The sequence below is a fragment of the Anolis sagrei genome, chromosome 1, assembly GCF_037176765.1.
Source record: "Anolis sagrei isolate rAnoSag1 chromosome 1, rAnoSag1.mat, whole genome shotgun sequence".
NCBI lineage: Eukaryota > Metazoa > Chordata > Lepidosauria > Squamata > Dactyloidae > Anolis > Anolis sagrei.
In genome coordinates, this window is record NC_090021.1 from 267,216,596 (window position 1) to 267,230,868 (window position 14,273).

A 14,273-nucleotide genomic window follows, 5' to 3' on the forward strand; every position below is an offset into this window, starting at 1 on the left:
CTGGCAGTCTTCAGAAAGAACTTGAAGACCTGGCTGTTCCGATGTGCCTTCTCAGATTAGGAACCTCCAATACCAAGTCCCAGAAGCACTTTAGTAGAACTAAGATTACTGCACACTGCACTCTGCACTTACTTATAATCCTACATACCTCCTGCCACATCAGCACTTTTAATCTTGCACCCATTACTCTGGCCCGGCCCAGTTTTATAGTGTCTTGATGTATTGTTTACTGTTTGTTGTTTATTCTGCTTAACTGTTTTTAATTTGCTTTAGGTATTGTATTGTTGTATTGTGTTTTGAGGCCTTGGCCTGTGTTAGCCGCATCGAGTCCTTCGGGAGATGCTAGTGGGGTACAAATAAAATTAATAATAATAATAATAATAATAATAATAATAATAATGATAATAAATAGCCCGAAAAAACCTACAACAACCCAGCAGCAAGAAAAGCTTCCCTTGTGCAATCCCGCTTCCTGGCCAGAGGAGGCGCGAGAGAGCCAGGTTGGGATGGAGAGAAAGAGCGGAGCGCCTCCCGCGGTGCATTGTGGGCCACGCGCGGCTGTGTACAGGAGCCGCAAAGGCTGCCGGGAAGAGCAGGAACAGCGAAGGAGGCGGCGAAGGAGGAGAAGGAGAAGAAGGAGGAGGAGGCGGCGGCGGGCCCGGCTGGAGGCAGTGACGGCGGGACCCTTCCGGCTCCAAGGGCGGACTCCCAGAGCGGCCTCTCCCGGGCCCAAGCCGCCGCCACCGCCGCGGGACGGAGGCAGCCCCTTCCTTCGGGCGGGAGACCTGGCTGCTCGGACGTGGAGGGGGCGGAGCGCCGGCCTGGGCCTCGTCTCCTCAGGAGCCCGCCCCGGACCCTCACCCACTCACTCCTCGGGCAGGGAAGAGGGCCGGGGAAGGAGGAGAGAGCGGGAGAGAGGAGGAGGAGAAGCCCCCGTGCCTCTTCCCCTTCGGACTCCCTGGCCTCCCTCATGCCCTCGCTTCAGCCGGAGAAAGAGGAACCGCTCTAAAGGCGGCCGAGAGGAGCCGGGAACGCGAAAGGAGGAAAGGACCCTCAGCTGCCTAGCAAGGGCCCCACAGGAGGAGTGCCTTCCCGCTTGGTTCATCGCCTCTGCTCATTTGTACCTCTTGTGTTTTTATAGTCCTGCCCTCATGACCTCAAGCGAGGAGTCTCTGTAACGTGTATTGTTTGTTCGCCATCGTTGGCCCAGAAGCACTGAAAAAACCACAACGCACTGGCTTTCTTCGCTTCTTTGTTGTTGTGTTTTTAAAAGAGTATATTTCTTTAAAAGACCTGTGGATCAGGATGAAATAGGAATCGAGCTGAAGTCTGCGCTCATCGTCTCCATTTGCGAACTGGACTATTTGCTGCTCCTGTTGAAGTATTTTTTTTTTTACCCCTCAGCAGGATTATTTATTGCCTTATGTGAATCTTTGTGGATGTTGTATAGCCTGGTTGGGTGGCTGCTCCACCCTTGGAAATATACTTGGAAATCGTTATGCAAAGTTCCTAAAGAGAGCTGATATTGCTGGAAAAAATACCTTGGCCTCCTAAAACCATTTCTTTTCCTCAAGCAAGGTAAAGGAAAGCAGTGGAAGTCTGTAGTAGTTCAAAGCAGATAATGTAGTTATTGAGAGGCCCCTTCCGTACAGCTGAATAAAATCCCACATTATCTGCTTTAAACTGGGATATAAGGCAGTGTGGGTTCAGGGCCTTTCCACACAACCCTATATCCCAGAATATATGCTTTGAACTGGGTTATCTGAGTACACACATGTAATGAGGGATTTTCTGCCTTGAAATTCTGGGGTATAGTGCTGTGTGGAAGGGCCCTCAGATAACCCACACACGCCCCCCTTCCACACAGCTGAATGAAATCCTACATTATCTGCTTTGAACTGAGATATATAGCAGTGTGGAATCAGGGCCCTTCCACACAGCCCTATATCCCAGAATATCAAGGCAGAAAATCTGCTTTGAACTCGGTTATCTGAGTCCACACACATATAATGTGGGATTTTGTGCCTTGGTATTCTGGGATATAGCGCTGTGTGGAAGGGCCCTCAAATAACCCACACGCCCCCCTTCCCACACAGCTGAATGAAATTCTACATTATCAGCTTTGAACTTGGATATATGGCTGTGGACTCAGATAACACAGTTCAAAGCCGATACTGTGGGTTATTCTGCCTTCCTATTCTGGGTTATATGGCTGTGTGGAAGGGCCCCCAGTTCAAAACAGATATTGTGGGATGTTCTGCCTTGATAGTCTGGGTTATATGGCTGTGTGGAAGGGCCCAGAACAATAACTTGAAATACATTCCACTCTCCATGTGTTGTGTAATAATGATATAATAATACAACTTTATTTATATCCCACCCCATCTCCCCAGAGGACTCTGAGTGGCTTAAACTCTTGTTTACTTGTTGCTGGTTGTTAAGAGTTAACTATAAAGTTCATTTTCATTACTATAGAATCATAAACATATGGGGAGTGGAATTTATCTCATGGAAGGTCCCTTGGCAAAATTGCTAGCTTATGTTTCATGGTGATCATCTAAAGAAGGATAAAGAACATTATTGGAATAGTTGGCTTTAATTGAACGTGGTTTGCTTTAATTAAAACACTCCCTATGTTTGGAAACTGAGATTTGTTCTGGTTGTTAAAAGAATTCTAGTGTTGTACTGAAATGTACAGATACATATACATTTACATTCAAGTTTAGAGACCTCTTCAATCACTGTAATTTTAAAAATCAACTATTTGTTTGCAAGGGCCTTGTTCAGTTCCTCTGATACTTTCCTGGAACAGTTTAAAGGGAGTACTAATACAACCACATTACTTTTTGATCTGCACTACTTTTTAATTAACTTACAATTCTCCACTTTTATTATTCTTCCTCTGATGCCATGTCCTCGAGGCCAAAAATTGTAGTGGTTTGAGTGTTGGACTATGATGCTGGAGATCAGGGTTTGAAACCCTGCTTGGCCATGGAAATTCATTGGTTGATTCAACCTCAGGAAGCCACATGATAAGTTTACCTTAGGCTCATCTTAGGTTGGAACCTACTTGAAGGTATAGATATGTACTACTGATCTAGTGTATATTATTCATTAATCCCAGCCCCATTCTCCCATGTTCTTCAGAACACTACATTATTAAGGACTACTAACTTTCTGCCAGTGTACTTTCTCAGCATGCCTTCTCATGCCTTCTTCTTTCAATAGCATGTAACAAAACATCATAGAGATTTTTATTCTCAAAACTGAAAATAATTTAGCTATTTAGGAATAATGTTTACATTTAGATATTATCAAAATTATATGAATAATTACATGTGACTATAACGCTTTGTAAACTATTATATTAAACCTTCCTCATCCTTTTTCCATTTATTGCAAGCTTTCCTGTAGTTAACTAAGTTGATATTCAGGAACACTTAGAGTGTAGTTTGACACCATATTAACTGCCAAGGCTCAAAGGTATGGAATTCTGGGATTTGTAGTTTGTTGAGCACTGATTGGTAGAGAAGACTGAAGAGCTTTAAAACTACATGCCCCATGATTCCACAATATAGAGCTATAGCACCTAACATGGTGCCAAAATTGCACTAGTTCTATAGTGTAGATCAGGGGTCCTCAAACTAAGACCCGGGGGCCGGATACGGCCCTCCAAAGTCATTTACCTGGCCCTCGCTCAGGGTCAACCAAAGTCTGAAACCACTTCAACGCACACAACAACAACAACAACAATCCTATCTCTTCAGCCAAAAGCAAGCTCACACCTCCCATTGGAATACTAATAAGTTTATATTTGTTAAAATTGTTCTTCATTTTAATTATTGTATTGTTTTTAAGGAGTTTTTTTGCACTACAAATAATATATGTGCAGTGTGCATAGAAATTCATTCATGTTTTTTTTTTTCAAATTATAATCTGGCCCTCCAACAGTTTGAAGGACTGTGACCTGTCCCTCTGTTTAAAAAGTTCAAGGACCCCTGGTGTAGATGCTCCTTTAGATGACTGCGCTCTCTCTATCTGAGTTATTAAATGCTTGTGTATATAGTATTAAACTTATTCCTGTTGGTCCACCATGTTCTATTGCCACAGGTTCATTGCTTTCAGTTGACACTCTGGTGTCTTCTCCCTTTTTAAGGTTTATTCTTGACTCCTACCTTATTCCTTAGATTTTTTTTCTCAATGCTTTATTTGTGTACAAGCCACTTTATATGTTTACAAGCCAGAAATCACCAACCAGTCAGATTCATGGGGTTAGAATACCATCATCTTAGTTTTACAAATCCAGGTACAACTGATGAATATAGAATATTCACCCTAAAATCAATCTATTTTTGCCAATTTGGATACTTTATATAGTACCTAAGACTGAACATTTCCACATAGATTTACTATAAAACTAACAAGGTTTATATATCGTAAATTATGCAAATCTGTTTTGAAGTGAAACACAGCTGCATACTTAGTTTTACTACATCTGTATGTGTTTTTATAAATTTCCTGCAGTTTCCATTTTCTAATTGATAACTGTATACAGCTGCAAATCAAAGAAAAGCAAAACATGGAAAATATACTTTTTTGAAACTGCAGTGTGAGGAACCCTCTGCCAGCGTTGTCAATATGCATACTGTCTAGAGGACTCTGGAAGTTGTCCAAATTCTTACAAAAAACGTTTTTATAAAGACAAACATCTGTAATATATTTAGATTATTGAATGGAGACAAAGGCTAGGCAGCCTAAAATAATAACATCCATCAATCTCTTCCAGCCTGAGGATTGGTCAGGGATAATGGGTAAAATAGCCTAAGTATTTATTTATTTACAGTATTTATATACCGCCTTTCTGACCCCTAGGGGGGACTCAAAGTGGTTTACACATAAATAATGGCAAAATTCAATGTCTTACATTGGGCACCGATATAGTGCCAGTACAAATAATTACAATAGTAAAACCGCAATTAAACATAAGTCATAATTAAAACAATACATCAACAAGCATTAAAACAATAAAACAGTCTCGTCAGTCAAATCGCCGTTCCAGTCAATGCCCCTCCAAAATGCTACATACATCTACTGTCCGAAAGTCTGGTCCCAGAACCATGATTTTAATTTTTTTCTAAAAGCCAGGAGGGAGGGAGCAGATCTTACCTCATTTGGGAGTATGTTCCATAGGCAGGGGGGCACAGCCGAGAAGGCCCTGTCTCTCGTCCCCACCAGACACATTTGTGCTGTTGACGGGAGCGAGAGCAGGGCCTCCCTGGATTATCAAGGTGGGACATAGGGGTGGATGCATTCAGACAAATAAGCTGGGCCAGAACCATATAGAGCTTTATAGGACAAAACCAGCACTTTGAATTGGGCTCGGAGATGGACCGGCAGCCAGTGGACCTGGCATAGCAGGAGGGTGGTATGCTCCCTGTATGTTGCCCCAGTTAGTAATGTGGGTGCTGCCCGTTGGACTAGCTGAAGTTTCCGAACCGTCTTCAAAGTCAGCCCCATGTAGAGCACGTTGCAGTAATCTATTTGGGATGTAACCAGAGCATGGACCACTGTGGTCAGATCAGACTTGCCAAAGTATCTGAAATGTATCAGTTAACCTACCTATACCTACCCAGGGATGGAAGCAGCCCTGATCTGCCCTAGCCAGCATAGTCAATGGTAAGAAATGCTTCAGGCTGCAGTAAACAGAATCTGGTTATAAAACCTGGCTATCTTTTGTGATGTAGAACTGCATTTCTAAGAGTTTGAAGGTGCTGACTAGTGGCATAGCAACAGTTAGATCATTGTTTGAGTTATAATAAATTATATGAATTACGTATGTACTTGCTTTTGCCATGCTTCTTAGTTTAGCATACTTATACATGAAGATATATATACTCTGAATTAACTGGATTATATTCATCAATTTTCCTGAGCAGTTAGAGCATTGGTTCTCAACTTGTGGGTCCCCAGGTGTTTTGGCCTACAACTCCCAGAGATCCTAACAGCTGGTAAACTGGCAATGATTTCTGGGAGTTGAAGGCCAAAACATCTGGGAACCCACAGGTTGAGAACCACAGAGTTAGAGGTTTGTAACTATTAGATTAGACTCTGTTTTAACAGATTGTTTTTGTCACTGTTGTTTCAGTGTACAGCAACTCCGATTTCTTGTACCAAAATTGGTTCTAAGGGGGGTACCATTACTTTCCTCTAAAACTAAAAGAGTGGTTTGCCCAAGGTCACCTAGTGACTTTCAAACCCTGGCCTCTCAGTATCATATTTCAACACTAAAATCACTACACCACACTTTCTAAGTACTTACAATACAGATATATATGTTTTTGGTTAGCATTTCTGTTCTCTGTCACACACACGAAAGCACAGAAAAAATCGTCTAGTCTATCACCTCAGTTGAGCAGAACATTTTCCAAAAATTGAATAGCAAATAAATGCATTGCTAAGTTTGTTTCTATTTCAAGAAAAATCTTGCTTCAAAATCACAAGTACAGATAGTCAAGACAAATGTAATAAGCTGCAGAGTCACATAGCTCAGTGAAGTATCATGTTCCGCTAATGGAACTGAATCAGATTTTTAAAAACTTCAAATGGAATTGATCAGTACAGAGGGGAGAGTGTAGAATTGAAGATACTACAGGTAATGTCAGCAAAATAAACTGTTGGTGTAAGATAGACATAAGGCGTTGTATTATAAATTACAATTCTCTTTAAATATGAGGATTTAAAAAGGCATTCTTTCAAATGTTTGTCCTGTGTAGAGTGCTGAAGGGCATTGTTGACAGACAATGGCATATATCATATTAGAGGATGAGCATTGGAAATAACCCAACAAATAATTTTAACATAAAGGTTTGAATGTTTTGAATATGATATTTAAATCAAACATACTAAGTCAGATAATGTTATGTGGAACTTTTTCCAGTTCTATGTTTTCAGAAAACCCATGTAATTGACATTCGTAGACTTTCTGGGTCAAACAGTAATCCCACGTTAAAACAAGCTTGCATTTGGGACACTAGAGACAATCAGTTTTTATGTGTTACACACAGGTCTTTTGTGATACCAGTTAGTGTTTGCAAGAAAGCAAAGTTGTGTTGGCCGTAAATGCTATAAAGACATTTTTTGTTTTTGTTTTACATCTAGGTTTCAGCAGTGACATAATTTAGTTATAGAAACACTGATGGGCCTTCACTATGATAGTGGCATACTTAAATAAGCAGTACAATGATTTGTGGGATTTATTGTATGTAGTTGAGTATTTTATTACATCAAATTGCTAATAAAATTTCTGTTAATTGAATCCGAATTTTCCATTTCAATAATCTAACCGAATTTTCAACCTTATTTCAAGATGATGTGCGAGGTGATGCCTACTATCAGTGAGGCAGAGATTCCTTCAGGAGGAAGTGGAAGCCATGGTTCTGGTTCGCCTTTACAATCAGATGCTGATTCCCATTTTGAGCAACTAATGGTGTCAATGTTGGAGGAACGAGACCGCCTCCTGGACACACTGCGAGAGACTCAAGAGACACTAGCATTAACACAGGGGAAACTACATGAAGTTGGCCATGAAAGGGATTCTCTACAGCGACAGCTGAACACCGCACTTCCCCAGGTATGATTTCCATATTCAATTTATAACCCACTTTTCACACGGTAGCCCACAGTATTAAAAATGCAATTGAAACATTAATACAAATGTTAAAAGAATTTAAAAACACCACAAAACTTTTCTATCATGTACATTTTCAGCCAAAGGGCTGCCTGAATAAAGAGGTCTTAGCCTATTGATGAAAGGAAAGGGGGCCAACAGCATTACCTGGGAGGCAATTCTACAATCTTAATGCAGCCACTGAAAAGCCGCGGCGCATCTGGCCCCTCTGAAGCACCGAGAAGGGGCCGTGGAATGAGCGCCGGGTTGTGCTGCCTCTGCCCCCTCCTCTGTCATCTGGGAGGGGTGAAAGAGAGCCGGCTGCCTGCGGGTTGAGCTGGCCCCCTCCGTCCATCGGGAAGGGGCCTGGAAAGAGCTCTGTGCCGCGTTCCGTCGCCTCCTTCTTCCATCCGGAGGCAAGTGAAGTGAGCCAGCCAGCCGCGGCTCACCTGGCCCCTCTGTTCCATCTAGGAAGGGGCCACAGAGAGAGCTTCAGCCACGCCGCCGTCGCCCCCTCCCTTGCCATCCGGGTGGGGGTGAAGATTGGACCAGCCAGCTGTGGCCTGCGTTGCCCCTCCCGCATTGAGAAGGGGCCGAAGAGCTCCAGGAAGTTGCTGTTTAAGTGTTCGAGTGTCTGCACCGGGAAGGAACTGTTATCGCCATCTGACTCTTTCATTGTTTTATGTTTACTTTATTTTTATTTTTATTTTATTCTTTATTTTTTACTCTATTTTTCCACTTTCTCTTTTTGGCTAGTTGTTATTTTAGCTCTTAGATATAGGATAGTTGGCTATATGTTGCATGTTGTTTGTTGACTGCTGAGTGTATGTTAGGGGGTCATAGAGATTTTTAGGTTTGATATTAGAGGATAGGATTGTCGGGGTGGGTTTGGGAAGAGGCCCAGGAGAGCGCATGAGTCTGTCTGCGACAAGAAGCGATTACATAGGAAGGTGCGGATGGTAGCTGGGTGTGTTTAGTCTAGTGTTGTGATAAAGTGATTCATAGGAAGGAATGGATGATTGCTGGGTGTGTTTAGTCTAGTGAGAGAGTGTGTTGGTTGAGTCTATTGGCCCGAGTGAATTGTGGGAGAGGGAGGAGAGTGTGACATAGGAAGTGTGCATGATTTCTGGGTGTGGTTAGTTTAGGGAGAGAGAGTGTAGATTAGTGTGGTTGGTTGAGTGAATTGTGGGAGAGAGAGGAGTGTGTGGATCTTTGGAGTGCCTGGGAGTGGCTGACTGTATTAGAAGTGAATGAGAGGGAAGTTGGTGGGAGTGCCTAGATTTGAGTGTTGTGAGAGCTACCTTTTAGACATAGGAATGGCTGAAGCAGAGCCTCAAGCGAAAAACGATCTTTTGCACTTTTACGACCTCCTGAGGGAATCGTTTAATCATGTGTTGTTACAACTCAGGTTTTTAAACGAGAAAATGGACCATCTCCTTAGAGGTTTTGCCTCCTTCTCAGGTTTTCCAGTGCAATCCTATCCCCCAAAGATTGATAACTCCTTGTGTGCAGATCTAGCTAAGGACTTGTGCCAAAATGGGGAGAAAGGCACGTCGGATCTTGGGGTTCTCGGGGTGGAAGGTGGAATGAATGATGAGTTGACTGAGGGAAGGGGAGAATCTTCGGGCAGTCATAGGATTGAGAACATCTTGGAGTGGCAGCGGACTGTGAGAGCCGCTCAGAGGACGATCAATGATACAACAACAGATCCTTTGGTTCAGCCAACCGCAGCATGTACTCAGGATCAACATCTACAAACTGACATGTTTGCGATGGACATTGCGGACCGAATGGTGAACAGAGGCAGATGGACCTCTAAGAGGGCAGTTTGTAATTCCTTGGCCCAAATCCTGGGTAAAAGACCACAGGAAATAAGACTAGAAGCCATAGTGTGGTTATGGAGGGACTACCAATCATCTGACCGTTCCTCCCGTCTTCAGATAACACCAGAAGACAATTCATGGCTTGGAGAGCTAATGGCAAAGCGCTCTGGCTTAAAGAAATGGGGCATTACCATCAGGAGGGTAGTTGTGGACCCACAGATACGCCCCTTGTTCGCTTCCGGGGTTCCTTTTCGCCATGCTCCATCAGGTCCCCGTGTGAACTCCACAATTAGCTCTCCGGTTAGGGCCTCCCCCTCCCCCCCTCCCGGTTCATACCATTTTGAGACCCCATCTGCCCCGGTCGCCCCCACTCAACCAGCCACACTCCTTCGCTCGAGAACACTTCCCTTATTCAGCCCACTCAGCTCCCTTGATGTTTCATTATCTACCTCATCATCAGAAACACCCCTACCTAACGCCCAAGGGAGATTATTCCCCAGCCCAACTTCTTCCTCTGAGAGCTGACTAGTTACAGATCCTGGCCATGTAGGGGGTGGGAGGGTCCCGGAGGAAGGGGGTGCCATTCAAGTCGTGTGGGGGAGGAGAATAGCGGGCCACCAACATCCCAGGGAGAAGCGCAACAGAGTTCTTGCGACCCTGGAGAAGGTAGGTAGTGGTAGGCTCCATGGCAGCCCCCTTGGTCTTAAGGTCCTGCTGATTAATGCCAGATCCGTTAATGGGAAGACCGCGGCCATCCAGGACTTGATCCTGGATGAGAGGGCAGATCTGGCATGCATCACCGAGACCTGGCTGGACGAGCTGGGGGGAGTAAATCTCACTCAGTTGTGTCCACCAGATTTCGGAGTGCATCAGCAGGCCAGACAAGGGGGGCGGGGAGGAGGGGTCGCAGTAGTCTTTCGGCAATCCATCGCCGTGATCAGATGCGCTGTTCCGCAGGCTTCTGGGTTTGAGTGTGTCCACTTGAAAGTGGGGAGCCGTGACAGTGTGGGGTTCCTGCTGGTGTACCGCCCACCCCGCGACCCAGTAGCTTCCCTGTCTGAGCTAGCGGAGGTGGTCTCTAATTCGGCCTTGGTCTCCCAGCGCCTGGTGGTGCTGGGAGACTTTAACATCCACGCCGAGACCACCCTATCTGGTGCAGCTCAGGACTTTATGGCCACCATGACGACCATAGGACTGTCACAAATAATATCTGGCCCCACTCATCAAGCTGGACACACTCTTGACCTTGTTTTTGTGGCGGACAACGAAATGATCAGAGTGGAAGATCAAAACATCCTTCCAGTGTCATGGTCTGACCATCATCTGATCACATTTAGACTTACTGCGACCCTAAACCTCCGCAGGGGTGGAGGACAAATTAAGATGGTCCGCCCTAGGAGACTGATGGATCCGGACGGATTCCTGAGGAATCTTAGGGTTCTTCCTGCCTTGGAGCCTGGCGATTCTATCGACGCCTTGGTAACTCTCTATAATGGGGAGATGGCCAGGGCGTTAGATATGATCGCACCTGAACGCCCCATCTCGTTGCGTCGTGACAGGCCATCTCCTTGGTTCACCGAGGAGCTGGCTGTGATGAAGCATACGAGAAGGGGGCTAGAGCGCAAATGGAGGAAATCTCGAGATGTGTCTGATCGAACACGGGCTAGAGCCTCTCTTAAGGCATACTCCGTGGCTATACGGGTGGCCAGGAAATCATTCACGACCGCTCGTATAGCATCTGCAGCAAATAGATCATCAGAGCTGTTTCGGGTCGTGGGAGAACTCCTCCACCCACCTGCGGTGGAGGAGGTCCCTGACGACCCCACAGCTCGGTGTCGCGATTTCGCACACCATTTTGCAGATAAAGTCGCCCAGATACGTCTCGAGCTCGACTCCAATTCCATCGCAGTGCCAGGAGAGGTGACGGAGGCACCTGCTTGTCCAATTTTGTGGGATTCTTTTAGGCTTGTTCTTCCTGAAACCGTGGAGGAGATTCTTGGGGCTGTGAGAGCGACAACCTCATCTCTAGACCCATGCCCATCTTGGCTCATTAAATCAGCCAGAGGGGGGTTGCTTGACTGGTTTGTACTGATTATCAACGCATCGTTGGAGCAAGGAATTTTTCCATCTAACTTGAAGCAGGCCGTGGTTCGCCCACTTATCAAAAAAGCTTCCCTTGACTCCACGGTGCTGAATAACTACAGGCCGATCTCCAACCTCCCCTTTTTGGGTAAAGTGCTGGAGAGGGTGGTCGCCTCTCAGCTCCAGGGTTTCCTAGACGATACCAACTACCTAGATCAGTCACAGTCTGGTTTCAGGCCTGGTCATGGCACCGAGACAGCCTTGGTCGCCTTGGTGGATGACCTCCGCAGAGAGCTGGACAGGGGGAGTGTGACTCTGCTGGTTCTCTTGGATATCTCAGCGGCTTTCGATACCATCGATCATGGTATCCTTCTGGGTCGTCTCTCCGGGATGGGCCTTGGGGGCACGGTTCTGTCGTGGCTCCAGTCCTTCCTGGAGGGACGTACCCAGATGGTGAAGCTGGGAGACACCTGCTCTGACCCCTGGCCTTTGACCTGTGGGGTCCCGCAAGGCTCTATTTTGTCGCCCATGCTTTTTAACATCTACATGAAACCGCTGGGAGAGGTCATCCGGAGTTTTGGAGTTGGGTGCCATCTCTACGCGGATGACACACAACTCTACTACTCCTTTCCACCTAATTCCAAGGAGGCTTCTCAGGTGCTAGACGAGTGCCTGGCCGCTGTGTCGATCTGGATGAGGAAGAACAAGCTGAAGATCAATCCCGACAAGACTGAGGTCCTCCTGGTCGATCGTAAACCGGATCGGGGCATAGGGTGGTCACCTGTGTTGGACGGGGTTACACTCCCCCTAAAGCCACAGGTCCGCAGTTTGGGTGTCCTCTTGGATTCTTCGCTTACACTTGAGGCTCAGGTGTCGGCGGTATCCGGGAGGGCCTTTGCGCAACTGAGACTTGTGCGCCAACTGCGACCATACCTCGTGAAGGCTGATCTGGCCGGGGTGGTCCATGCCTTGGTCACCTCTAGAATGGACTACTGCAATGCACTCTACGTGGGGCTGCCCTTGAAGACGGCTCGGAAACTTCAATTGGTCCAGCGGGCAGCAGCCAGGATGCTAACTGGGGCTCATTATCAAGAGAGGTCTACCCCTCTGTTTAAGGAGCTCCACTGGCTGCCATTTATTTTCCGAGCCCAATTCAAGGTGCAGGTGCTTACCTACAAAGCCCTAAACGGTTTGGGACCACCCTACCTGCGTGACCGCATCTCCATCTACGAACCCACACGCTCGCTCCGGTCATCTGGGGAGGCCCTGCTCGTGATCCCACCCACATCGCAAGCGCGCTTGGTGGGGACACGGGACAGGGCCTTCTCTGTGGCGGCCCCCCGACTTTGGAACGCCCTTCCAAAAGATCTCCGACAGGCCCCTACTCTAGCTGTTTTCAGAAGGAATTTAAAAACTTGGCTGTTCCGTTGTGCCTTCTCTGACTAGGAATCCCCACCCCAAGTCCTAGTAGCACTTTAGCATAACTAATCGTCACTGCACACCGCACTTTTAATCCTACGTGCCTCCTGCCACTCAGCACTTTTAACCTTGTACCCCATTGCGCCGGCCGAACCAGTTTTTAACAATGTCTTGATGTACTGTCATTGTCGTTATTTTGCTTATTGTTTTGATTTGCTTTGCTATTGTTGTGTTATGTTTTCTATTGTATTGTGTTTTGAGGCTTCGGCCTGTGTAAACCGCATCGAGTCCTCCGGGAGATGCTAGCGGGGTACAAATAAAGTTAATAATAATAATAATAATAATAATAATAATAAAGGCCCTCTCCCAAATCCTCACCAAACATGTCTTTGATGATGATAGGGCTGAGATAATGCCTTCCCATCAGTGGTCTTAAAACTTGAACATGGACAGTCTTTCAGATAGTGTGAATCCAAGGTAGAATCCAAACACTTCGAGTTCTGCTTGGTAACTGGTAACCAATGAAGCTGTCTCAACAAGCCTATAACTAGCCCCAGTCAACAGGAAGGACACAGCATTTTAGGTTCACTAAGGTTTCCTATTTGTTTCTAGTGGAAGCCCAATGTAGAACAAGTTAGAATATCCAGTCACTGTGTAATCTAAGCATGTGTTATCATGGCCAGATCTAATGTCTCAATGATCACCTGTGGCTGACACATTCGTTTTGCCTGCAAATGTAAAATGACTTAGGAAGATTGCTCTATGGGCCTGGGCTACTTTGGGAGTGGGAGGGTGCCTTCACCTTGCACTTATTTTTATATACTACCAATCTAATAACTTGTACAAATAACTTGTAAGCCACTCTGTGTCTCCTTTGGGGTGAGAAGGGCGGCATATAAATGTCATAAATAAATAAATGTGCTCCTGGCCACTGCTGAAACCTGGACATCCAGGTTCAAATCAGTATCCAGAAGTACAACCAAGCAGATTTCTTTAGATGAGCAAGATTTTAGGTTGTTTCCATATCTTAGGCCTTTCCAGAAAGTAGCTTTAGTTGTGCTCCCCCCCATCCCCCCAGAAGTAAAAGCAGGCAAACAGAGCAGACAAAACTTTTGTGTGATTCCAATATAGTATCATGAAATGGGATAAGCTTTTTGTGTGTGAGAGTGTGAGGAGTGACTTGAGAAACTGCAAGTCGCTTCTGGTGTGAGAGAATTGGCCGGCTGCAAGGATGTTGCCCAAGGGACACCTGAATGTTTTGATGTTTTACCATTCTTGTGGGA

General features: G+C 45.6%; 1 protein-coding gene across 8 annotated transcripts in view; it reads left to right on the plus strand.

The window, feature by feature from the left end:
- Nucleotides 1–555: 555 nt before the first annotated feature.
- The window catches only part of PPFIA1 (PTPRF interacting protein alpha 1), a 71,867-nt gene continuing 58,149 nt past the window's right edge, over nucleotides 556–14,273 (plus strand). For 7 of the 8 annotated variants that reach the window (XM_060765329.2, XM_060765338.2, XM_060765367.2 and 4 more), the window contains exons 1-2: nucleotides 557–1,578; nucleotides 7,367–7,630. In XM_060765329.2, coding sequence (XP_060621312.2) covers nucleotides 7,367–7,630 — 264 coding nt within the window. In that variant the 5' untranslated portion in view covers nucleotides 557–1,578. Of the gene's footprint in view, nucleotides 1,579–7,366; nucleotides 7,631–14,273 lie in introns of all 8 variants that reach the window. The other variant, XM_060765358.2, reaches the window with a different exon arrangement.